This window comes from Carcharodon carcharias, chromosome 8 (assembly GCF_017639515.1).
Source record: "Carcharodon carcharias isolate sCarCar2 chromosome 8, sCarCar2.pri, whole genome shotgun sequence".
Lineage (NCBI taxonomy): Eukaryota > Metazoa > Chordata > Chondrichthyes > Lamniformes > Lamnidae > Carcharodon > Carcharodon carcharias.
The window spans coordinates 159,139,139-159,166,068 of NC_054474.1; the positions used below are offsets into that span (position 1 = coordinate 159,139,139).

A 26,930-nucleotide genomic window follows, 5' to 3' on the forward strand; every position below is an offset into this window, starting at 1 on the left:
ATGTGCTTACTGTTCTTCCAAACCCGGGATAGTTGATGAACCAGGATTGAAGTCAGCTGCAATTTTTTAAAAATGAACTCCTTCACTAAGAATGAAATTTCACTCCGCGCAGTGACCGACTTGGGGATGAGCACATTTTCCATCCCTAATTCCTGCAGCTCCTCTCTAAACATCGCAAGGTGAACTTCTCCAATATTAAAGGGCAACTCGTGAGCCAGGGTCACTCACTCTGCTCTCCAGGCACGGTCAGCCCTTTCATTGTTGTTAGGAACATCTGGTTTTAGGCAGAGCAATGGGGGTGGGGTGGGCAGTTAAATGGTCCGCTGAGCGAAATACAATTTGTTTCACCAGATTTAGAAATGAATATGTTTGTGATGAGGTCAGTGTGCTGTATGATATTATCAAAGTCCCCAAGTGTCAGCACCACACTTCAAAATAAATTGTGCTTCCCTGGTGTCTCGGAATTCAGCAATATTGACCAGGCAGTCTCAGGTTCAATACCTGGTCTGAGTTGAGTTAGCTTATCTCCGCTAGGGAAATGCTTATGGAAATATGAACTGACCTGCATTTGATCTAGAGAGGAGAATAACCAGCCAAAGATTCTTGACCCTGATTACTATTCAGTGACTCCCACTGTAAAGGGGGTATTTATGGATATTAGGTATGATAGTCTATTGTTTGTGAAACTGGACTTTATTTTATCAGTAAAAGTGGCCATGTAGTTGTCAGATTGTTGTACAAAACCCCACAGGTTCACTAATGCCCTATAGGGAAGGAAATCTGTCATCATTATCCAGTTTGGCCTCTTTGTGACTCCAATCCCACACGAATGTGGTTTACTCTTAACTGCCCTCTGATGTGATTGAGCAGGCCACTCAATTGTTAGGGATGAACAATAAATGCCAACCTTGCAGTGATGCCCACACCCTGAGAATGAATAATCAGACTTTACTGTGAAGACTTTGATAGCTGAATAGACTCTGGAAGGAAAACTCCTAGTTGCTACTTACTGCTCTTAGTGGAATCTTCTGCCTTTGGTTATGAATGAGAGTTGGGAACATTTTGGGGTCTTGACCCCACTCAGAAATCTTCCCAGAGGCAGCAAGTTAAGAGGACGCTTCCAGGTCCACCGTGCAGTTAAAGATTGTAAAGGCGGGTGCTGCCACTGTCAGAGGGGGAAACACAAAGGCATCTCAATCCTGAAGCATCCTCTAAAGAGGATAGACATAGATAACTCTCTGGCCACAGCTGTCAGGCCATCCCTGTGGAGCAGAAATCCCTCTACAGGATGGCTCGGGACTTCAGCTGTGCCCACTGATAGGTGTGGCTCTGGTGAGGGATGATGTGTGTAGGAGCAGATCAGCCTTGCCCCAGGAAGATCGAGGCATGAAGGCATCGGGTCCGCTTCTAATTCAAAATTCCTGGGAGCCCACCCTGCTCTCCCACGGGATTGAGAAGCTTCTGCCACTTTATGCATTGTTAGACAGGACAGGGTCAGGCCCGATTGTGCTGACCTTACAGCAGACAGACTCCTGATACACATGCTAAGGGCTCATACATGTTCGCCCAACTGTATCACCCATACCCACTACCCTGGCTGGGATTGGCTACCTCGCTGCTACTTGAAGATGGAACAGAGGATTCCCCTGCTCTGTATGGATCAGCTCGACTCTGGCTAGTGTAGTTAGAAACCAAGACATCAAGGAGGCCGAGTACTTCTTTACCCACGTTCTTAGATACATTTCTCTCTCTGAGTGACGCTGCCTGATCTGCTGGGTATTTCCAGCATTTTCTGTTGTATTTCTCCCTGTTCTTTACAGTCTATCTGAGACACGGTTTCTGACAATCCTCTTAACCTAGCCATTCTTGAGAGCAAAGGATGAAGAAAATGCACTAACTTGCTCTGTCTGACCTTTTACTTGTCGTCTCTACCCTACTGGAGAGATGCTTCTCATCGCCCACAGCTGCCTGATGTCTCAACCCTGCTCATTTACCTCCCGCAGAGAGACGTTTAATTTCAGAAACATAATTGTTAAATTGAAATTGACAATTTGGGAGGAGACGGTGGCATAGCGATAATGTCGCAGGATTAGTAACCCAGAGGCCCAGGTGAATCCTTTGGCGACATGGGATCAAATCCCACCATGGCAGCTGGGTGGAATTCAAATTCAATTAATAAATCTGAAATTGAAAGCTAGTTTCAGTAATGGTGACTTTGAAACTATCATAGATTGTCATATAAACACACCTGGTTCACTAATGTCCTTTAGGGAAGGAAATCTGCCATCCTTACCTGGTCTGGCCTACATGTGACTCCAGTCCCACAGCAATGTGGTTGACTCCTAACTGCCCTCTGAAGTGGCCTAGCAGGCCACTCAGTTCAAGGGCAGTTAGGGATGTGCAACAATTGTTGGCCTGGCCAATGACGCCCACATCCCATGAAAGAATTATAAAAAGATCCTAGAAGTGACAAAGGAAAGCCGATGAGTGCTCAAGATGATGACATGCTAAGGGAAATGGTGCACAAATAGCTCTGAAGTCAAACAGTAGAAGGGAAATCCTCTCGTGACAAACTCCAAGTATCTGACAGACTTCCTTTATAAATTGTTGACTTGTATAGAGTGCAGCACGAAGTGTCCTTTGTGCTGGAGCCATGTACATTTATCATTTAAAGGAGTTTTCAGGCTCTACCCAGAGCTGGGAACTGCCAGTCTCCAATGCTGCCAGGCGCAACACTGGACAAAATCGTTGCTACAGTAGACTGGCAATGCCTCGACTTCAGAACCTTTTTGTGTTCAAATCTCTCCATGCCTTCACCCCTCCCTCTTTCCTCCAGCCCTACAAATGCGTCCAAGATCATCCATGCTCCTCCAATTCTGGCCTCTTGACCATCTTGGATTTTAATTGCTCCACCATTTGGGGGAGGGGGGGGGGTGTGCCTTCAGCTTGACTGAGCCCTGGAATTCCTTCCCTAAACTGGTCTCTCTTTCTGAGTTGCTCTTTAAAACCTGCCTGCCTCTTTGTTGGAGCTTTTGGCCACATCTTAATATTGCTTTGTGTGGCTCAGCATCAACATTTCTCTGATAACATCCCTATTGAAGCACCTTTTTGCATTTGTACTATGTTAAAAGTGCTATATAAATCCAAGTTGTTGTTGTAGACACGATTTCTACCACAGCTAAGATAGGTTCGGCAAAAAACCTTGCTCGTTTGTTTTTTTTCAAATACATTTCTCGAGTTGTATTTTTAAATGAATCCCCCACCACCCCCCCCCCCACACACACACACCCCCACACACACAAGGTCTAAAAGCATCGACCATTTCCTGGGTGTATACTTCCACAGGTACCTGACATCCTTTGATACCTTACTCAGGTGACCCAAGGCAGTCATTACCTTCAACTGGTTGGTGGGGGGTGTGGGGGGTATGGGGGGTGGGGGGGGGGGAACTATCTCACCCTGAGCCCCTCCCATCCTCTTCAAACGCCCAACAAGAATCACAAAGCATCCGATCGAGAACAGGAATCGTGACTGATTTGATCCTTCCTTCCTCAACCCAGGGCACTGGGAACCTGAGCAGAGACTGGGGTCAAACTTGGCACCTTCTCATCTTTACGCCTGAGTGTCACATGACCGTGAATCCATTGCCAATTGTCATAAAAACCCATCTGGTTCACTAATGTCCTTTAGGGAAGGAAATCTGCCATCCTTACCTGGTCTGGCCTACATGTGACTCCTGACCCACAGCAATGCGGTTGACTCTTAAATGCCCTCTGAACAAGGGCAGTTAGGGATGGGCAATGAATGCTGGCCTAGCCAGTGACACCCATACCCCCTGGACGAATAAAAATAAACGAATAAGAGGAAAAACATTCCCCAGTATGAGCCTTAGGGAGGGCGTGAACAAGAGGAAATTGTCAGGTAACCTGTTAATGGGGTCCATCAGGTGGCCTAATCTTGGGAACTGTCTCATGAGCTGAGGGAGGGAGACGAGGAATCATTTAGAACAGTTGATGGTCACTAAATTACTGACTCCAGATTGTTGCTAAATAATCAAATCCAAACAGTAGTCTAAAGGAGAGAATGGTCTCCAATTCTCTAGGTCTCTACATATTTTTCTTTTAAATTTTTATAATGTTTCTCTTTAGTTGTCTCTTTTGGCTCTCTATCTCTTTTCCATGATTCTCCCTCTTGCGTTCTCTCTCTTTCCATCCCCGTCTTTAATGACTCACTATCTTATCCCTTGAGCATCTACTCTTTAACAGGCGCCCAGTATTTTCCGCACTCCTGTCTCACTCCTTTGAACTTTCTCACCTCTCTCTGACAATCTACCCAACTTTTTGACATCCTGACTTTCCCTCGCCTGCTGGGCGTTATGGAAGTTCGGTCAAACCGGGACTTGTTGGTTTATTTATCTCTTACAGGGAGGCTCTGAGCTTGTGCAGATTTGGCATTCTCAGCCACCTTAAGACCCCGCGGCAACTGTCCATCCACGGCAGCGACGTTAAACACTTGAAAACTGCAGCAGCTTTTCGAGTCGTTCCAGCAGCAGAGGAGAATAAGGAAAATAAATTTCAACCCTTGCTGAACTGAAAGCCTGTCTCCACTGTGAAGCCCACATTCCACTCCGAGCTGAAACTACAGAATTCTTTCAAAGCAACAGCTGGATGAGGTTAACTTCACTGCAACAAGAAAGGCAGGGGTGGGGGGGGTGAGAAACCAAAACACAGCAGACCTACCTCAGACCCATGGTCCAACCCCCACTGGCTAATTCGGTCATCTCTCCTCACTCGCTCCCCCACTGTATCACCGAGAGGGGAGAGCAGCTCTTGTCTTTACTCAGCAACTATTAAGGCAGCCGGCTCCAGACAGCAAGAGACTTGACTAACAGTCTCACACAGAGGCTGATCCAATCTCAACAAAACCTCTCGGGTTGGGGAGGGGGAATGGTTTACAGAGAGAGAGGGAGAGGAAAGAATTACTTACGGAATGTACCAATCCCAGCCAACCGACAGGGCAGGCACTTAATCCCATTTTTGCCCGGGTAGTGAGAGTTTTCTTAAATGGATTTGATAAGATTACTAAAAGAGGCATAATAATATTAGGGAGTTTGAACTTGTGAATGGGATTACAGGATTGTACTAAAACCTCAAGTCTCTCCACACAGTGAATGAACACTCTGTCTTGTTGATGGAAATCGCTTTTCTGCAGTCACTTTCTCACACATTATCCGTTCTTTTCTGTCAGCTGGAGAAATATGCTTCTAAGCTAAGACTGTGCATTAAACCTACTTGTATTTTTTAAATGCCTGTTTAATGTCTGTGGAAAACAGCATTCCCTTTTGTTAACCTACAATGAATGTGGGTTTTTTTTAAATACAATTAATGTTAATCAGTAGAATTTCTGTTTGCTCCATTTCTTTGTCCTCAAGTTTCAAGAATACATTTTCCCATATCTGACTGAGTATTCTCTCCAATGGTTTCTCTTCAATGGTTTATTTCTAACTTGGGTCTTTCCTCGATTACTGAAAGCTGCAGACATTTAGGCTGTTTTCAGGGGAGGGCTGCTTTGAGCTTGACTGTGAAGCCCTTCACAATCAAATAGGCTGTTGACACACATGGAAAATGTCCACCAGGTGGTGGGGGGGGTGGGGGGGGGGGGGGGTTCCGGTCGGTGGTGTAGGTACAGACAGCCTGTCATTGCTTGCGTGAACCATAAGGACATGAAATAGGAGCAGGACTAGGCCATTCAACCTTTCAAGCCTGCTGTGCTGTTCAATAAGACATGTTTGGCCATCTACCTCAGCTTCACCTACCCACATATCCCTTGACTCCTTTAATGTTCAAAAGTCTGTTGATCTCTGCCTTCAGTACACTCAATGACTGAGCACCAGAGCTCCCTGGAATAGAGAATTCCAAAGGTTCACTGCCGCTTGAGTGAAGAAATTTCTCCTCATCTCAGTCCTAAATGGTTGACCCCTTATTATGTGACTGTCACCGCTAGTTCTAGACTCCTCAACCAGAGGAACATCACCTCAGCAACTAGCCTGTCAAACCTTTTAAGAATTATGATTCAATGAGTTCACTTCTAATTCTTTTAAATTCCAGGGAATATAAGATCATAATAAATAGGAGCAGGAGCTTGCCCTGCCATTCAATAAGATCATGGCTGATCTGCCCCAGGCTCCAACTCCTCTTTCATGCCAGCTCCTTATAGCCCTCAACTTCCCAATGTTTCAAAAATCTATCTACCTCCTCTTTAAATACTTTCAGTGATCTAGCCTCCACAACTCTCTGGCATAGATAATTCCAGGTACTCACTCCCCTCTGAGAGAAGAAATTCCTTCGAATCTCAGTTTTAAATGAGTGTCCCCTTATTCTGTAACTATATCCCCTAGTTCATGATACCCCCACTAGTGGAAACATCTTCTCAACATCTACTCTGTCAAACCCCCTCAGAATCTTGTACGTTTCAATAAGATCACCCCTCATTCTTCTAAACTCTAATGAATAAAGGCCTAAACTGTTTGGCCTTTCTTGATAAGTCAACCCCTTCATCCCAGGCATCAGCCTCGTGAATCTCTTTTTAACTGCCTCCCATGCCAGTATATCCTTTCTTAAATACGAGGACCAACACTATACACAGTACTCCAGGTTCAGCCTCACTAACACCAAGTACAGTTGTAACAAGACTTCCCTATTTTTAAACTCCAACTCCCTAGCAATACAGGCCAAAATTCCATTTACCTTCTTAATTAGTAGCTGCATCTGCATGCTAACTTTTTGTGTTTCATGCACAAGAACACCCAGATCCCCCTGTGCTGCGCTTTTTTGGAGTCTCTCTCCATTTAAATAATAGTCTGTCTTTTGATTCTTCTTACCAAAGTGAATGACCTCACACTTTCCTACATTAAACTCCATCTGCCAAGTTTCTACCCACTCACTCAACCTGTCTATATCCCCTTGTAGATTCCTTATGTCCTCATCACAACATGCCCTCCCACCTATTTTTGTATCATCAGCAAATTTGGATACATTACACTCTGCCCCCTCCTCCAAGTCATTAATATAGATGGTAAATAATTGAAGCCTTAGGACTGATCCTTGTGGTACTCCACTAGTTACATCTTTCCAACCTGAAAGAGACCCATTAATCCCAACTCTCTGTCTTTTGTGTGTTAAAAAATCCTCAATCCATGCTAATACATTACCCCCAATACCATGAGCTCCTATCTTGTGCAATAACCTTTTATGTGGCACCTTATTGAATGCCTTCTGGAAATCCAAATACACTACATCTACCAGTTCCTCTTTATCAACTCTGCTTGTTATATCCTCAAAGAACTCTAGCAAATTTGTCAAACATGATTTCCCTTTCACAAAACCAGTTGACTCTGTTTGACTGTGTGAAGCTTTTCTAAATGTCCTACTATTTCTTCCTTAGTAATGGACCCCAGCATTTTCCCAACAACAGATGTTAGACTGACTGACCTATAGTTTCCTGCTTTTTGTCTCCCTCCCTTCTTGAACAGAGACATCACATTAGCAGTTTTCCAATCCACTGGGATCCTCCCAGAATCCCGTGAGTTTTGGAATATTTCGATCCAATGCCTCTACTTTCTCTGCAGCCACTTCCTTTAAAACCCTTGGGTTCAGGCCATCAGGTCCTTGCGACTTGTCTGCCTTTAGCCCCATTAGGTTGTCAAATTCTATGCCCCTCATGATAGAGACTGTTGCAAGATCTTCCTTCCCATTGGCTCCTTGCTTAACTGATATCTTTGGGATGTTTATAGTGTCCACCACCGTGAAGACCAATGCAAAATATAGGTTTAAATTATCTGCCATTTCCCTGTTCCCCATTATCAATTCTCCAGTCGCATCCTCCAAGGGTCCCACGCTCACTTTAGCCACTCTCTTTCTCCTTAAATACAGTAGAAGCTCTTGCTGTTTGTTTTTATATTTCTTGCCAATTTACTTTCATAATCAATTTTCCCTCTCTTTATTAGCTTTTTAGTCATCCACTGCTGATTCCTAAAAGATTCCCAATCCTCTGGCCTATCACTAGTTTTCAACGCTTTGTATGCTTTATCTTTTGATTGGATGCTCTCCTTGACCACCTTTGTTAACCACGGATGGTTCATCATTCTCATCGAGTCCTTCTTTTTGACCAGGATAAATATAGGTTTAATCTACTCAGTTTACTGGACTACTCCATCAACCATGTCCACAGAATGGACAGGACATTCAGGAGAGGTGGGGAGGTAATTGGGAAACAAATCTAAAGAAAGCCTTTTCCCTTGCACCAACTTTTGGATTAATTGCAATTAATTTGTTGTTGCTGTTACTTTTGCTGTTGTAGCAGCAATTTCCATTTCTATAGTGCCTTTACTGTAGAAAGGTGCTACATGGTGCCTTTACTGAGTAGCTATTAAAGCATTCAACTCTGGACAGCAAGAGACTTACTGACAATCTCACACAGACCACTGATCCAATCTTGACAAAACTTCTCTTCAAATAATTGCCCAATTCCCTTTTGAAAGCAATGTATGAATCTGTCTCCATCACACTCCCAGGCAGATATGCATTCCGGATCCTAACTGCTCTCTGCGGAAAATAGCTTTTCCTCATGTCATCCTTGGTTCTTTTGCCATTCACCTTAAATCAGTGTCCTCTGGTTTTCAACCTTTTTGCCAATGGGAACATTTTCTCCCTATGTACTCTGTCCAGACCCCTCATGATTTTGAGAGCTTCTATCAAGCCTCCTCTCGGCCTTCTCTTCTCCAAGGAGAACAGCCCCAGCTTCTCCAAACCATCCACATCCCTCGTCCCTGGAACCATTCTCATAAATCTTTTCTAATCTGGGCAGCTTTGAATTTTCTGAGCTCTTTATCATTTTATGCAACAGTTGGATTAAGATGTCTAACATGGGATGCAGCCTGGACACATGCAACCAACCACAGAGGAGACGTTCCAAGAAGACTTTGGCAAACCTTTATTTTAAACAAAAGAATTCCACATGGTCAGCAGTTTCACTTCAGTTCAGGAAAAATGAGTAATTCCGCTTTTTCAAAATGCTTTAAGGTTTATGCTGACTCAAGCACCAAATGTACACACATGCGGACCAGAGGCAGTGAGCTACCTGCTCCCATTCCAATGCCTTGTTTTTATTTTCACTGTTTCCTCAGTTCGTTTGTGCTCTTCCCTCTCCACACCCTTCTACTCCTGAAGGCCTGAGCTCCCCATAGTTCTACCACTTCTACTATCTCCCCCACTGGGCAGTGGAAATCTGGAACGCTCTCCCCCAAAACGTTGTTGAGGTCAGGGGTCAACAGAAAATTTCAAAACTGAGATCAATAACTTTCTGGTTGGCAAGGGTAATGAGGGTGAAAGGTCCAAGACAGGAATGGGCAGGTTGCATTATGAGGAAAGGCTGGACAGGCTAGGCTTGTATCCACTGGAGTTTAGAAGAGGAAGAGGCGACTTAATTGAAACCTTTAAGATCCTGAGGGATGTGGAGAGGATATTTCCTCTTGTGGGGGAATCTAGAACTGGGGGTCACTGTTTCAAAATAAGGGGTCGCTCATTTAAGACAGAGATGAGGAGAATTTTTTTTCTCTCAGGGGGTTTTGAGTCTTTGGAACTCTCTTCCTAAAAAGGCAGCGGAAGCAGACTTTTTGAATATTTTTAAAGCTGGGCTAGATAAATTCTTGATTAACAAGAGGGTGAAAGGTTATCGGGAGTAGGTAGGAATGTGGGGTTGAGGTTACAATCAGATCAGCCATGATCCTATTGAATGGCGGAGCAGGTTCGAGGGACAGAGTGGCCTACTCCTGCTCCTGATTCATTTGTTTGTATGTACATCTAGATGACGTTAAGATGCAGGCCTGCAATAGCCTAAGTGAATGACAGAACAGGCTCGAGGGGCTAAATGGCCCAATCTCATTCCTATATTGCATGCTTCTACAATGTCAGCAGATAATCAGCCTTTGTGTGTGGGGGCAGTGGCAATGTTTGGGAGGGAGGTCACGACCCAGCCAAGCCCTGTGTTCACTCAATGTTCGTAGTCACAATAGGGGTGTCCCTGGATAGGAATCAGAAACAGAGGAATAATTTTTCTCAAAGGAGGTGTGGAGGTGTGCAAGGGGTCCTCGATATACCAACACTTGGTGGCGCGTCTGTTATAGGGAGACACTAGACATTTTGGAGGAGATGGGTTCGGGGCCCATGAGGTGGCAGGCAATTAGGCTCATTAAGATCCTTGTTAATGGATTATCCACTCAGCCTCCAGTCTCCTGATGCGACAAGTGGCAGACCAGCTGCCTGGGTGTAGGCACCGAGTGGTAGGTTAGGGTGCCAGCACATTAGGCAAGTCTACAGGCCTTCCCTGCATGCCTGGCTTGGAGTTCAGCCAAATTCTGCCCTTGAGAAAGATTGTGCTGCCTTTCCCCGCCTCTCCCTGTGCACCCCCCCCCCCCCCCCCCCCCCCCCCCCCCCACCCCGCCCCACCCCCCTCCCCGGACCTCCCAAACCCTGGCACCCAATAGTGGTGACCTGGCTCCTTTTTCTGTTTTACTAATACATTTTTTAAATGTTTGTTGTTGAAGCGCCCTCTGAGTTACTCTACTGTATCTGGGTGGTCCTACATAAGAATATAGGAAGTAGGAGCAGGAGTAGCTCATATAGGCCCATCACCTACTTCGCTATGGCTGATCTTGGGCTTCAGCACCACTTTCCTGCCCACTCCCCATATCCCTTGGTTCCCGGGGACATCAAAAATCTGTTTGTCCTCTGAAGTTGGAAGGCCTCTGATTGGCACTCGAACTTTGAGAGCCTGGCCGCCACCCATAATTGGACTGGGAAACTATTTCCATGCCAATTACGGGCTCACACACTTGAAAATCTTAACTTCAATTAGTTTCCATCCCCTACCCCCACCCCAAAACAGGTTTCTGACCGGCTCCTGTTTTCTGGCTCTGTGAAACCCCAGCTGATCTTCCCTTGTTAACCCAAGAGCTCTGGTGTCAACTGGAGCATCCCAATCACTTACCCCGGCTGAAATCAGTTAACATTGTACAGATTGAAGGCGGAACCCTCCTATCCATCTGTTTCTGCTAATCACTATTTTAACCAGCCGAGGTGTCAGCATGCTGCTCGTTTCTTTGAACATCAGCAGAGTCTTTGATCTGTGTTAACTGATCTCTCCCAAGTCAACTGTAGGGTCACTGTAATTGGTTCAGGCACCATGCAGCACGTTATCCTATGGCATATATGTGATCAGTTAGGTCAGCATCGATCAAACCCGTGACCAATTTGGCCTGGAACATAAGAACACAAGAAATAGGAGCCAGAGTAGGCCCTTCAGCCCCTCGAGTTATCCACTGCCCTTTGAGTGAAGAAATTCCTCCTCATCTCAGTCTTAAATGGCCTACCCCTTATCCTGAGATTATGTCCCCAGGCTCTAGACTCACCAGCCAGGGGAAACGTCCTATCTACATCCACCCTGTCATGCCCTGTAATAATTTTGTAAGTTTCAATGAGATCAACTCTCATTCTTCAAAACTCTAGAGAATACAGACCCAGTTTCCTCAATCTCTCCTCATAAAACGATCTTACCATCCCAGAGATTAGTTTGGTGAACCTCCGTTGCAATCCCTCTATGGCGAGTATATCCTTCCATAGATAAGGAGACCAAAGTTTTCACAAAACTCCAGGTACAGTATCACCAAGGATCTGTACACTTACAACAAGACATCTCTCCTCCTATACTCAAATCCCTTGTGATAAAGGCCAACATACCATTTGCCTTCCTAATTGTTTGCTGCACCTACACGCTAGCTTTTAGTGACTCGTGAACAAGGATACCCAGGTCCCTTTGGACATCAACACTTCCCAATCTCTCACCATTAAAGACGTACTCTGCCTTTCTGTTTTTTTTAACCAAAGTGGACAACTTCACCTTATGGGCAGAATTTTCTAGCGGTTGGGGGGGCCGTGAGGGAGGGGGCACAGGCGGGCATGGACCTGATCACCACCCGTGTTGCCATTTGATGCAGCCCGCCCAGTGTGAGGACAGCGGGAGTGGGCGGGCAGCAGCGGGGCAGCTATGACTGCCGGGTCCAATGGCGACCCTGCGGCCAGTTTAAAAGAGCTCCTGCAGCCTTGCAAAGGCTGTCAATCCATGGCCAGCAGAAGGGCTCACCAGCACTGCTGGTGAGCAGGACAGGCAGGAGGGTAGGGCAGGGGGGCACTGTGCCCCTCGCTTCTCAGGCGCTTGCCTTGCTGCCCTCCTCGAGGAGGTGGCAACACAGTGAGAGGTCCTCATACCCCAGGGACGGGAGGAGGAGGCCCTCCCCACATGACCAAACGTGCCTGAGAGGAGGCGGTGGAGATAGTGAGCTCCCGTGACGTGGTGCGACGCACCTGGATCCAGTGCCAGAAGCATTTCAACGACCTCTTGTGCTTGGGAAGGGCCCATGTTGGCACTGGTCACTTAACCCAGCAGGTGGGCTTTCCCCCCCCTGGCCGCCACCCCTCCCAACTCTCAGTGCAGTTACTGCATTGAACCATTGACGGCATGTGTCCTGGGTGGGCCAGCAGATATTGCCCATGCCTAGGTCACCCTGAGAGGGTGGTGATGAGATGGGCTCTGCACCCGCAGCATGTGGTACAGTGACACCCACATGACTGTTTTGGGGGCAGCCTGGAGGAGCTGCACCTAGGCGCAGAGCTGGAACTGCGAAGCACGTCAAAGTCAGGGTGCTGACACGCTGGGAGGGGAGCTTCTAGGTGGCATTGGCACCGATCCATCTGCTGCCCTTTGTGTTCCACCTGCACCACATTGCTTTGCAAGGTTAGACCATGTGGTGCCTAATGTGATGTAGGCAGCATTTGGCCAAGGAGGGCTGGGGGGACGGGCCTGGAATCTTTGTGTGAGTGTATGGCAGTTGCGGGGTGAGGAGGCACTGGAGCCCTGCAATGTCCCAGTCTGGCTGGGGTGTAGCTGCAGCCACTGCCTCTACATCTTCTTCATCCACAGCGTCGCCCCTTTCCAGTGCAAGATTGTGAAGAGCGCAGCCTGCAACCACTATCAGTGACACTCGATCTGGGGGGTACTGGAGTGCACCATCTGAACAGTCCAGGCATCAGAAGCGCTTCTTGAGAAGGCTGATGGTTCCCTCCACCACAGCCCTTGTGGTGCCCTGGCTCCTATTGTACCGCTGCTCAGCTTCTGTTCTTGGATGTCGGAGAGGGGTCATGAGCCACCTTCTGAAGGGATAGCCCTTGTCACCCAGCAGCCATCCATCCAGCCGGGCTGGAGCACTGAAGAGCCCCGGCACCTGGGAGTGTCTGAGATTGTAGGCGTTGTGGGAGATGCCTGGGTACCTTGTACAGACTTGTAGAATCAGCATCCTGTGATCACACACTATCTGCACGTTCATGGAGTGGAAGCCCTTCCTGTGGACAAAGACACCGGGCTCACCTCCTGGTGCCTTGATGGCCACATGTGTCCAGTCTATTGCACCCTGGATGCAGGGGATGCCAGCAATCGCTGCAAAGCCTCTGGCTCGCTGTGTCTGGCCGGCCTGGTCCCAGGGGAAGTGGATGAAGGCCAATGCACGCTGGAACAGAGTGCGTCACCTACTTGACACAAGTTTGGACAGCTGATTGGGAGATGCCACAAAGATTACCCACCAGCCCCTGGAAGGAGGCAGAGGCAAAGAAGTTGAGGGCGGCTGTGACCTTCAGAGCCACTGGCATGGGGTGTCCACCCACACAGTTAGAGGAGATCTCAGGCCCAATCAGCTGACAGATATAGTTGACTGACTCCCTTGAGAGACGGACCCTCCTTCGGCACTGCACCTCTGACATATTGAAGTAGCTACTTCGCTGCCTGTATACCCTGGCAGCAGGATAGGGGCATCTTATGCAGCCCCTTCTGCCATGGACTTCCTGTTGGCCCTGCGCCCCTTGTACCTGTGCCTGTCCTCCCAAAAGTGGCTCCCCTGGAGGCTGAATGTGCACTCCTGGCCTCCTCCCCCTTCTGGCCCTCCCTTCCTCCTCAGAGGAGGTGCCTCCAGTGGAGAGCACAACTTCCATTCCCAGGGTAAGGGAAGGCTTCCTGAAACCTGCAGGCTCCAAAAAGGATCTTCACTGTGGAGTGCTGACCTGAAGGTTGCGAGTCCTGTCCAAGTGTGCGTTTCGAAGTATTTCTGCTCACGCAGGCAAGTATCAGTAACTTTCCAACTTAAATATCTGACTGAGCACATTTGCGACCCCACTGACCCCTCTTGACCCGCCCATGGATGAGGTTTACACAAATGTGTCCTACCTGCCTGCCCGTTGCGCCCGTGCGATGACCTGAAGATCGCACGGACCCCGAAAAATCACTGTCAATTGGTGCCTCGAGGGCCTTCAGTGGCTTGTTAATTAATGGCGGGCGCACATTGGGGATCATCGCGTGCCCGCCCACCGAAATATCGCAGTGGAGTGCCGTGACATCGAGACACTCGCCCATCGTCACCGTGCCTCATCTTACGTGTCCGCGTGCGGAGCCCATCCCCACACATCAACGGGGAGATTCTGCCCCGTACTCTATCTGCCATGTTCTTGCCCAGTCGCTTAGCCTGTCCTTGCAGCCTCCTTGCATCCTACTCAGAACTCACATTCCCACCTAGTTTTGTGTCATCAGCAAATTTGGAAATACTACATTGGATCCCCACATCCAGATCATTTTTATAGATTGTGAACGTCTGTGGCCTCAGTACTGATCCTTGTGGTACCCCACTAGTAACAGCTCGCCATCCTGAGAATCGACCATTTATTCCTACTCTCTGTTTTCTGTCCGTTAACCAATTCTCAATCTCAGTAAATTAACCCCAATCCCATTTGATCTAATTTTGTTTACTAAGCTCCAGATTACGAAGTATTGAAGTATTGCTGAAGTAGTTCGCTCCTTAAATAAGGAGACCAGAACTGTACACAGCATTCCAGGTATTCCAGGTGTGTAGTCTCACCAGTGTCCCATACAGTTGTAACAAGGGGGATGGAGTATAATAGTATAGCCCATCCCCCTTCTAACAAAGGCTTGCATGATGACCAGTCACTGGACTGGCGATCCAGGAAAATTCCTTTGTGGACACTGGTTCACTTCCTGCCACAGCAGCTTGTGGATCTTAAATTCAATTAATAAAAAAATCCAGAGTGTAAAGCTAGTCTCAGTAACGGTGACCATGAAACTAGCATTAATTGGTGTAAAAACCCATCTGGTCCTTTAGGGAAGGAAATCTGCTGTCCTTACCCAGTCTGGTCTACATGTGATTCCAGATCCACAGAAATGTGGTTGACTCTTAACTGCCCTCTGAAATGGCCCAGTAAGCCACTCAGTTCAAGGGCAATTAGGGATGGGCAACAAATGCTGGCCTTGCCAGTGATGCCCACATCCCATGAATGAATAAATAATTTTAAAAATCCTAAGAGTCTTGGGCTCCTTTTGCCCCCTGGCTATAGATTCTATCTGCTCCTTTCTGCCACACTCTTCCGTGAATGTAATTTAATACATTCTTTGCAACATGGAGCTTTACTTTGTGGACAGATCCCTATGTCACCAGGAAAAGCACTGGTTAATCAAACTGCAAGTGAGACAGATTCCCGTATCTGGACAGCCGTTAACTTCTGATTGGCTCAAAAAGGTGAGGATATACCAGTTAATAAATGGTCAGTGCCTCTCAATAACACATGAATCGGATTTAGGAGGGGCTCCATTAAACAAATCTATCCTCAATTACTGGATTCTATTAAAATGATCCTGGATTGACTGTACCACAGGATGATGGATATGTGAATGAGAAGCATCAGTGAGAACAGTTGTGTTGCTGAACTTTTTCACAAAGGAACTGAATAAATATCTGGTGAGAAGGGGATTGAGTGTGACAGCTACAGATTGAGGTGATGAAATAGTCCACAAAGCATGATGGTTCCTGCGCTGTTTGGGTACAGTGGGTCATCCACGGCTCAGTGGGTAGCACTCTTGGCTGGGTGTTAGAATGTTTTGAGTTCAAGTCCTGCTCCAGGGTTTGAGTATAACAATCAAGGCTGACACTCCATTGCAGTACTGAGGGAGTGCTGCACTATCAGCGGTGTTGTTTGTACTGAGGGAGTGCTGCGCTATCAGCGGTGTTGTTTGTACTGAGGGAGTGCTGCACTATCAGCGATGTTGTCGTTTGGATGTGATTTTAAACTGAGGCCTTGTCTGCACTCTCAGGGGATGTTAATGATGGCACTACGAAAATACAAATTAGAAGCAGGAGTAGGCCACTAAAGTAAGAGTAGGAAAGTTATCCCCCAATGTCATGACCAATATTTATCCCTCAATCAACATCACAAAGACAGATCATCTGGTCATTATCATGTTGCTGCTTGTGGGAGCTTGCAGTGTGTAAATTGGCAGCCATGTTTCCTACATAACAATAGCGATTACACTTCAGAAACTTCATTGGCTGTAAAGTACTTTGGGATGTCCTGTGGTTGTGCAAGGTGCTATATAAATGCAAATCTTTCTTTTTGCTTTATTGGGGTCAGCAGGCCAGAGTTGACTAGTAGGAGAGATGGGTGAATATACTGTACACTTGCTTGATGACTTCACTTATCGGGATATGAAATGTGGTAGATTGATCTGATCTTTAGAAGGAATAGGTTTGATCGACTTGAAAGGTCTTTCCTCACTCTATAATTCCTCATGTTCTATCTTACAAGGAATCCAGAATAATTGAAGTTTAAGATCTACAAAGTATTAAAATAGTGTAAAAAGGTGCCATTTGATGACTAATATGTCAAATTAAGGGCAGAAATTAAACATAGTTAAGATGATATTTTACTCCAGAACATAGGCCTCAGCAGCTTTAGGTAGGCCTCCCTTTTATCAGATGCTGATTCAGTTTAACTCTTCTTCACAATGATTATGTGATGCACAACACAAAGGGAACAAATCAACTGTTGGGTTTTACCAAAGAAATTTTAAATGGTTAAAGTGCAATTTTCTTGGCATTTGAGATTAATTGTGCAAAATGGTACAAATGGAGAAAGACCAGAAATTAACTTGATGATCATACCTGTCATTGACCAGCTCACTCTTGTTATCAACAGTTTCTGATGACGTTGGATTAAGCTGTCCAGCCTCGTCTTTAGCAGAAAGTGCTTTGGTCTGACCATCTCCATTTCCTGGCTCGCTTAACTTTCTTGGGAAATCCATGAGTCCTGGTTCAACTGGCTTGGACTCATCACTCATATTTTGAAGAGTAGTTGATTTGGGTGAGGAGTTGGTGGAGTTTGACATTGCTGGTTTGGAATCCGAGAACAATGGCTTTGAACAACTGGGACTTGGACATCCCTGAGCTGGTTTGGCTTCCTTGTCTGACTCGCCCAGGGCAGGTACCTTTTCTGGTGGCTCATTTTGGTCGCTGTTTGGCAATGGTGGCAGAGGTCCCAGCCTACTCCTTCCTGCAGCCTGTCCATCTGAAGTACTGGTAGTTTTGACTGGTTTCTGCACCCTGTTAGAGTTTCGGCGTGGCATTGTGCCAATGTAGGTGTACATTTCGCTTGAGTGGGCATAGCTAGGACTCCGTGGTATAGTTTCCAAATCGTCTACTGTTTCCTGTCCTATCTCTGGGTGAATCTGGAGGCCCAGGTGGTTCTCTTTCAACCGTTTCTTCTTGTCATCAATTGAACTGCTTGAAGATCGTCGTAATGACAGGTTGCGTGGGATGTTGGTTAAACTGCCGAAACCCTTAAACTTAAAGAACTCTGAAACAAAACAAATAGAGGGTGCCTAATTAAAAAAGGATGAAAATATAGAACAAGAGGCAACCACTTGGCCTATCAATCCTGCTCCTTCCACAGACTATGTACAGGATGTCCTGGCCAATATTCAAGCAACGCCTAAAATAAGTACAGAGTTAACGTTTCGAGTCCATATGACTCTTCATCAGAACTGCTGAAGAGTCAGACGGACTCGAAACGTTATCTCTGTCTTCCTCTCTGCCGATGCTGCCAGACCTGCTGAGTTTTTCCAGGTAGTTCTGTTTTTGTTTTGGATTTCCAGCATCCGCAGTTTTTTGCTTTTATTGCTGTTTGTTTCATTGCTGTTTGGGGGAGCTTGTGTGTGAATTGCCTACATTTACAGTAGTAACTATGCTTCAGAAGTACTTCATTGGCTGTAAAGTGCTGTGGGGTGTCCCGAGGTTGTAAAAGATGCGATATAGACGCAAGCTCTCTCTTTATTTCTTTTCAGTATCATGAACTATGCCCCCCACCATGTTTAACATTGGATATTTGACTTAAAAAAAAAACCCAGAATGGTTAGAATGTGGCATTCACTGCCACATGGAGTATTTGAAACAAACATCAGAGATGCATTTAAGGGGAAGCTGGATAAGTATATAAGAGGGTATATAAGGAATGGCAGGCTATTTTAATAGGCTGAGGTGAAGTGTGGTGGGAGGAGGTTTGTGTGGAACATGAACACTGGCACAGATCAGCTGGCCAAATGCTAAGTTTTCACGCTGTATGTTCAATGTAATTCTAACTGATGTAAATACTTCCTGATCTCCAAAGACAAGTCAACCAAATCAAAGCAGAAAATGCTGGAAGTACTCAGTTGGTCTGGCAGCATCTGTGGAGAGACAAACAGAGTTAAAGTTTCAGATTCCTCAGCACAGTAATATTTACTCTGTTTTTCTATCTCTCCACTGATTCTGCCAGGGTTGTTGAGTATTTCCAACATTTTCTGTTTTGATTTCAGATTCACAGTATTTTGCTTTTGGATTACTCTATAATACCCATCCATATCGGACTTACATTATTAAACCTTGGTCTGCTTGCCCTCTGCAACCAACATTCTCCATGTCCCATTTCAGCAGCTAGAGGAACCATCATGACCCATGACACGTTTGATCCGCTGAGTCTGTACCTGTCCTTCCCAACCAGATCCTCATCAAAAGAACAATTTTGTTAAAATAAAAAGTCGATGCTGTGCCCACTATTCAACTGGGGTTGGTGGGACAGTGGGGCAGGGTGGGGAGGGGGGTAGGGAGAGGGGGGGGTAGGAGGGTGGGGGGTTGGTGAAGGGAGGGGACATGTATTTCTTCCTATCGCCAATCTCATTTGAAGTTGGTGTCTCTTTAATGTTTCGGTTTTTGTTCAGCCTAAATTAGGATTGAGGGCAAAGAGCTATGGGCATCACCACCTTGAGGCAATGGGACAAAGCTTGAAGGTCAGTGGCTTCATCAGCAAGTCATGCCTGAACTTGGTATTTTACTGGGATGCCATTGACGGGTCATATATTCCCCCCACAAATGAGAAAAACTCTCTCCAAAGCTCTCCAGGTAGGCACTGCTCCTCTAAAGCACGTGGTCCACCAGAATGGTTGAATGTTCTTCCTCAATTCCTGCTTAACATGCGTCAAGATGTTCACTGGTGACTTATCTCCAGGATTCCCCATGGCACTATGGGGAACATCTTCAGCTCCTATTGTGTGAGACTTCAGTCCCTTAACGCAGAACACCAGAAAGATTTGCATTTATATAGCACCTTTCACTTTCTCTGGATGGTCTCAAAGCGCTTTGCAGCCAGTCAAGTACTTTCAAAGTGTAGTTATTGTTATACCATAGGAAAAAGTGGGGAAAACTGTGGGCTGAAAGGTAAACAATGGAACATCTTCCTAAGCGTTTATTGCCTTTAGGAATTTTCGGCTAGCAGATTCAATATAGGAACATGGGAATTAGGAGCAGGATTAGGCCATTCAGCCCCCTCGAGTCTGCTCCACCATTCGATAAGATCATGGCTGATCTAGTTATGATCTCAACTCCATTCCTGTCTGCACCCCACCCCCGCATAAAACCCTTGACTCCCTTGTCTATCAAACATCTACCTATAGGAATGTAAGATATCCCTGAACATAAGCAGCCTAAGTGATATCGGAAGCAAACACAGCACAAGGAACCCTGTACACATTTGGAGTATTGTGGCCTAGTGTTAATGGTACTGTACAAGCAAGCAGTAGTTGCGAGTTCGCCATGGTAAGGTATGATTTCAATAAATATCCGGCCACTTGTGGCCGAACATCAGAAGACTATGAAAGCTTCTGGGGCGTTGTAAAAACCCTACTTGGTTTACTGATGTTCTTCGGAAAGAGTGTCTGCTAACCAGTCTGTGCTGCCCATGACTCCAGTCTGACACAGTGTGATGCACTCTTAGGTCCTCGGGATTCCTAGGGATGGGTAATAAATGCTGCCTTGTCAGTGTAGCCCACATCCCCAATAAATTTAGTATAAGAATATAGAACCTTGGAGGGAGCTTTCTTGTTTGTCCTGTGAGTGCCTGAGCTCAGATATGATGAACTGTTCGGGGATGGGGGTGATTCAGTTCGGTTTAAATGAGTTGCTGAGGTTCAGCTCTTTCCCACCCTCACAGTTCCATCCCAGGAAGAGTTGCCATTGGAGGGGGAGGGGAGCGGAGGAAGCCAGAAACAAAACCGGTGTCAGCAGGCAAGAGCTCCACAGCAGCAGGAGCCTCAGATAATAAAACCAAACACAGGAACAAAACTAGTCATAAGAAATCTCTTGCTAATCTTCTAACGATATCTTACTGCACTTTTCAGTTTTTATTAGTGGTAAAGGCCTGTTAACAGACAGAAGAGGGAAACGTGGTTCACATTTAAGTTACAGATGAAAGGCCTTCTCTTTAATCTCGTTCCAGATGCTGAAACAGCTGCTGCATATTTTTAAAAATGTTTTATTGTTATATGTTTTTTGACTCTCCTGAGCCTCCTTGTGGCTAGTCAGAGAATGACAATGGCATTTCATTCTGCCCAGCCAACCACCCCTAGAGCAGCTTAGCTTACCTGCTCTGTCTCTTGGGGATTTATAGGTGAGCTAACCATCTGGAACAGAAATATCAACCCGTGCGTCCCCTCAGGAGCAGTACCCAGAAAATGAAGCAGCGCTACCTTAAAAAATCATATATTTTTGGTTTTGAAATAATTGGAAGAGAAATAGGATCCACAAGATATATTTTTGTCCAAGATAGCGCTTCATACAGAAAGTCGACAGGTTACCTTTCTTTCAATGGCTTTGAGCATCTTTGACAACTCATCTGCAAGAAGTGGTGAGGAACCGCACCTGACATCCTGATCGTGATATCTGAACTTTAATGCTGATCTGAGCCAGGGTGGCGATGAGGGTGTTATAATTCTCTTTAACACCTCAGCACTGCGAAGGCTATAAAACCACGCAAGGTCTCGCTATTTCCTGCTCTCTGCGATCTTTGCTGGAAAGACATGGGTGAGGCTTCATTTTGACATTAGGCGTTAAAACAGGCGGTATCGGACCATCTGCTCACCCCACAACTCTCCGAATTTATAGTTCCATTGAAGTCAGAGGGACTGGAAATTTGGATAGGCGTATAATAGGCGGATGATCCAATAACACCCCCTTACATTATCGCTGAAGGTGATAATGGCCTAGAGTTTGTGGTCAGTGAAGAAGCTCCATCCCTGGTGAGAGTGTCGCCTCTACAGTTGTGCAATGGTACTGCAACTGGTTGGAGTAGTGGTCTGCCGAAGGGCAGGTTCTCTCCTCATTTCTCTACACCTCATGTCTTGCGCTTTCCTCATCAGTTGCCTTTTAGGAGCCTCCCATTTTCGGTTTCAGGTTGTCTGACATCATTTCTCTTTCTCCCTCCTGGGCTACACCTCTCTAATCTTCCTTCAGTCACCCCCTCCAGCGAGGTCTCATACCTTAGAACAAAGTCAGTCCAACCTTGCCGCATTTTCCTGATGATATATCCAAGTGATCTTTCCAAAGGCAGCTGATTCCACCGTTCTTTACAGGGGATTTCTAGCATAGAGCTGGCATCAGGGCTGTCCAAGCAGCCAATCACATTAAAGGCTTTTTACAGAACCCTCCCACCCCAACCCAGGAAACTAAAAGCACTAACATGAAATAATTTTCGAAAACTTTAACACTGAACAAATTAAAGGTCGGGATATGCACATGGGTTACGGGACATGGGTGGGAGCTGAAATAGTGTTGAAAGCCTTATTTTTAAAATTACTATAAAAAAGCATTTGCAACATCTACCAATTAATCATTTAAAGGTACTCCTTGATTATGAAAATATTTTTTCAGGGCCAATTCTGTTGTTCATCAAAGTTTATTAATTACATCCCCCTTAAAATCTAAGTTACGCCTGACTGAACAAGGTGTAACTTTTTTAAAGGGTTTCGAATGGGGATGTGAGGGCAGCAAAGTTGAAATTCTCACCGATTTCAGTGGTTGCTGGCTCTGAGAGGGAACCAGGACATAGCCTGTGTCAGGGCGATACTGTCACCCTGAGTGACAGACCGCAGCTAATGAGTTCCACGCTAACCTGCACATGCCTGACATCTTGAAGTTACCCTCAGTTTCAGAGGGATAATGACTGCTAACACTGACAGTTCCCCCACCATCCCCCCCCCACCCCCACCCCCACCCCACCATCCCCTCCAACCCCCACCTCTCCTGCCCCAAGCAAAATCCAGAGCAATACATAACGTCAATGAAGGAACTTGTGTTTTAAAGAGAGTTGGTTTCAAAATAAAAATTGGGGAGGGTTTTGAATGAACGAGTGGCTTTCTCATTCATGAGACTCATTTCAGGCAGAGCTGTCCCTTTAACTCTCTGCCTGTTGAACGGCCTCTCCAGGTCTGCCTTTGTCCGAGCTGTGGTTTTATCCTAACTGAGACCCTCCCAGGATCTGTAGCAACCCAGCCCCAGTGGGTCTGGACCCCTCAGAATGATAAATAAATAGAATTTTAAAACAATATCAAACTGAGGCTATCACCCTTTTGCCCAGTAACAGCAGAACACAAAGCCCAGAAACCGTGACCTTTAACAATCTGCGGAGGGAGAGTGGAGGTTGCATCTCATCGTTTAACCATATCTCCCCACCTAACTTTAATGTTATAAAAAGAAAAAGCCCAAACCGAAGGGACCCTGTTATATTTGGCCTTTCCGGGTTCTGCAGCCTCTCCAGATGGAGGTAGTTCTGTAAGGTGCCGGAGCGCCAGTGCTAAAGAACTCAAGTCTGTTCGCATTGCGAGGCAGGTTCCCCAGCACCAGCCGCTAACCACTGTTTGCAAGCGCAATTTAAAAGCCAACAGCGTGCGCTGGGGTAAGGGTTCTGCGGGCTTTCGCTGGTTTTCAACACCTCTCCCACCCGATGATTCTTTGCCTGAACAGCAAGGTCAGCCAGCTGTTCAACTGTGGAAGGCAGTACTGTTCCCTCCCGTCCTGTCCAGCAGGGTGTCACTGGATCACTAGGGGGGGTGGTGGTGGTGGCCTAGTGTTTCAGAGACCCAGGGTAAAGCTCTGAGGACCCGGGTGTGTATCCCACCACAGCTGATGATAACCGTGAAACCATTGTTGTTTGTTGTAATAACCCATCTGGTTCACTAAATGTCCTTTAAGGAAGGAAATCTGCCGTTCATACCTGGTCTGGGCCTACATGTGACTCCAGACCCACAGCAATGTGGCTGACTCTTAAATGCCCTCTGAACAAGGGCAATTAGGGATGGGCAATAAATGCTGGCCTAGCCAGTGATGCACAGATCTCATGAGCAAATAAAATGTAAAAATTTCCATCAGGAGGAGGGGCCCTGAGGCTGAATTTTGCCCCTCCAAGGCCAATTATGGTGCTCCCCGCTAACCTCAAATCGCTTGAGAAATTTCATTCACTCGTGAAATTTCCAAAAAAAGAAACATTTGGGTTTTATCGGCAGCTGTGATATCCTCTGTGTATTTGAAATTCTGACACTCCAGTAGAGGCTGGGTGGGGGGGGTGGGGGGGGGGGGGTCAGGGGATTTATTAATTAGCCAGTGAGGACCATCTATGGCTGAGGGGGAGAAGAGAAAGTTGAGCAGTTCCCAGGGTTTGGGAGTTCAGTCGTTAGGGAGTCAGGAGAATTCAAATGCTCTCAGTTATTTCTGGATCGCATTCCGAACAAGCATGTGTGGTTGATTATGAGATGCCTGGTGCAGTTTAATGGTCTATCCAGTGACTTAATGACATCTTAAAATAACAGTCAGTCTATGGGACCCCTGTTTAATGGAAATGATGTAGTTTGGGAATGATGTTATGCTTGCTTCTAATTATGGGCTTCTCAGTGGCTTTGAGGTTAAAGTTGTAAGGCTGCATGGAAATGTACATTTTTTTGTAAGGATTCAGTGACAAGGTTAGAGTTTTCCCAGCCAGTTCTCATTAACCCTGACAGGGTCCCCCGTGAGCAGCAGTCAAACATCTGTAGACACAAGGGGAAGAGAATACTTAAACCCACCAAGGGAAGGAAGAATTGCTGGCAAATTACCCCTGGATGTTGTTGCATATCTTCCTGTAATGGGTTAAAAAGATACAGCTGCATTTAAATAGCAACTTTGATGCCCTTGAGATGTCTCAAAGCCCTTTGTGGCCAATTAAGACTTTGGAAGTGTAGTCACAAACTATACAGACTACAGACATGGCCATTTGGCCTGTTGTGTCCATGCTAGCTCTCTGAAAGAGCCACTCAGTTAGTCACAACTCCCCCACCTTTTCCCCATTGCCCTGCAATTTTTTCTCTACTGATAATTGTTCAATTCACTTTTGAATGCTACGATTGAAGCTGTCTCTACCACGCTGATCCTGGGGATTACCATTGACCAGAAACTGAACTGGACCAGCCATTTAAATACTGTGGCTACAAGAGCAGGTCAGAGGCTCGGAACCCTGTGGGGAGTAACTCACCTTACTCCCCAAATATCTACAAGGCACGAGTCAGCCGTGTGCTGGAATACCCTCCATTTGTTTGGCTATGTGCAGCTCCAACAACACTCAAGAAACTTGACACCAGCCAGGCAAAAGCAGCCCACTTGATTGGCACACCTTCCACAAATATTCAGTCCCCCAACCCCCGACACACAGTGGCTGCAGTGTATGTACCATCTACAAGATGCACTGCAGAAACTCACCAAGGCTCCTTTGACAGCACCTTCCAAACCCACAACCACTACCATCTAGAAAGACAAGGGCAACAGACACATGGGAACACCACCACCTGCAAGTTCCCCTCCAAGCCACACACCATCCTGACTTGGGACTATATTGCTGACCCTTCACTGTCACTGGGTCCAAATCTTGGAACTCCCTCCCTATCAGCACTGTGGGTGTACTACACCAAATGGACTGCAGCGGTTCAAGAAGGCAGCTCACCACCACCTCCTCCAGGGCAATTAGGGATGGGCAATAAATGCTGGCCTAGCCAACAACACCTGCATCCCATGAAAGAACTCTCAGGCAGTGCGCTCCATATCCTAAATCACTCACTGCTTATAAAGGTTTTTCCTCATTATCAGACCCAGTGTAACACTCTTGGAATTATTAGAAAACAAACCTTCACCCAAATGAGCTGACTTTGTATATTTGTGACAAATAACATTGCTTTGTAGAAATTACAACACATTTTGAGCAGAATGTGTATATTATACTGGTTTTTTATACTAAATAATTTGGATGCGTGGTAGGTGTGTTGCTTATTTTAGCACTTCAGCATATTATGGTCTGATAATTTAAAATCATAATTCTCACTAAATAAATTGAATTATAAATAAGCACATTGTTGTGTCAGCTGAGGCTCAGTTGGTAACCCTCTTGCCGCTAAGTCAGAGGGTTAGGGTTATCAAATCCTGCACCAACATCTAGCTTGACACTCCAGTGCAGTACGGAGGGAGTGCTGCTCCACTGGAGGTGCCAAGTTTTGAATGAGACATTCAACTGAGGTCCTGCCTTCCCTGTTAGGTAAACGTAAAAGATTCCAAGATGCTATTTCAAAGATAAGTAGAGGGCTTATCCCTGGTGTCCCAGTTAGTATCTATCCTTCAATCAACATCTAAAATACTTTAAAAAAGAAACAGATTGCCTGGTCAAATTGTCACATCACTATGCATGGGAGCTTGCTGTGCACAAATTGATTGCCATGTTTCCTACATTATAACGATGACTATGCTTCAAAAGTACTTCCTCGGTTGTAAAGTACTCTGGGACATCCTGTGGTTGTGAAAGGTGTTTTATATATATGCAAGATTTTCGTTTTTTTTTATTCATCAGTTTGAATTAAGCAACATAACCAGCAAAATAAAATGGGGTTTACTGCTAGAAAGTGAACTAACCAAATTTCAATTAAAAAAACAATGAATTGAAAGGAGTTTACTATTAATATTTGATACACAGTATGTTGCTAAGCATTTAACACTCTTGCACATTATTACATAATAAACTTTGCTTCTGGAGGGTATATAATGCTCCTGTACATATTGGATATTGCAGTCAGTAGGTTATTATAATAACACACTTGTGTTACTGGGTATAACATTCCAGTATATTGTATAGCACGGTGTAGGTATAATGTATAATAGGCAGAGTTTTACATCCAGCGGCTGACCTGATTGGGCGTAAAACAGGGCACGATATTTCAGTTGGCAGGCGCGCATGAGAGTCGGCAGCACGCCCGCTGACAATTTTGAGGCAGGTAAAGTATTATTTAAGAGAGAATTTTCCACTGGCTGTCCAACCTTACGGTTGGCGGGTGGGTGAATCGGCCAGGTGGCCTTTGCATATTTGAGAAAAACCTCATCCAGGAGGCGGAATGAGGTTCCCGGCATTAATTAAAAAAAAAAACGCTTGGACATAATTTTTATTATATGTGTGTTCATGTGAGTGAGTCCTATGTGGGGACACGTTTTGCAGTATTTCAAAATCTTTATTTCTGATTTTAAAGTTCTTCAGCTGCCTGAGGCAGCTCTCTGCCTTCAGGGAGCTTTCATTGCGCGCTCCCCCCAACCCCCCTCTCACCAACACCACCGCCCC

General features: G+C 45.9%; 1 protein-coding gene across 1 annotated transcript in view; it reads right to left on the minus strand.

Annotated features, from left to right (window-relative positions):
* Positions 1–26,930, minus strand: part of LOC121280943 (SH2 domain-containing protein 3C-like) — a 156,069-nt gene that overhangs the window by 79,710 nt on the left and 49,429 nt on the right. The window contains exon 4 of the mRNA XM_041193410.1: positions 17,108–17,798. Within this exon, the coding sequence (XP_041049344.1) occupies positions 17,108–17,798 (691 nt within the window). The remainder of the gene's footprint in view (positions 1–17,107; positions 17,799–26,930) is intronic.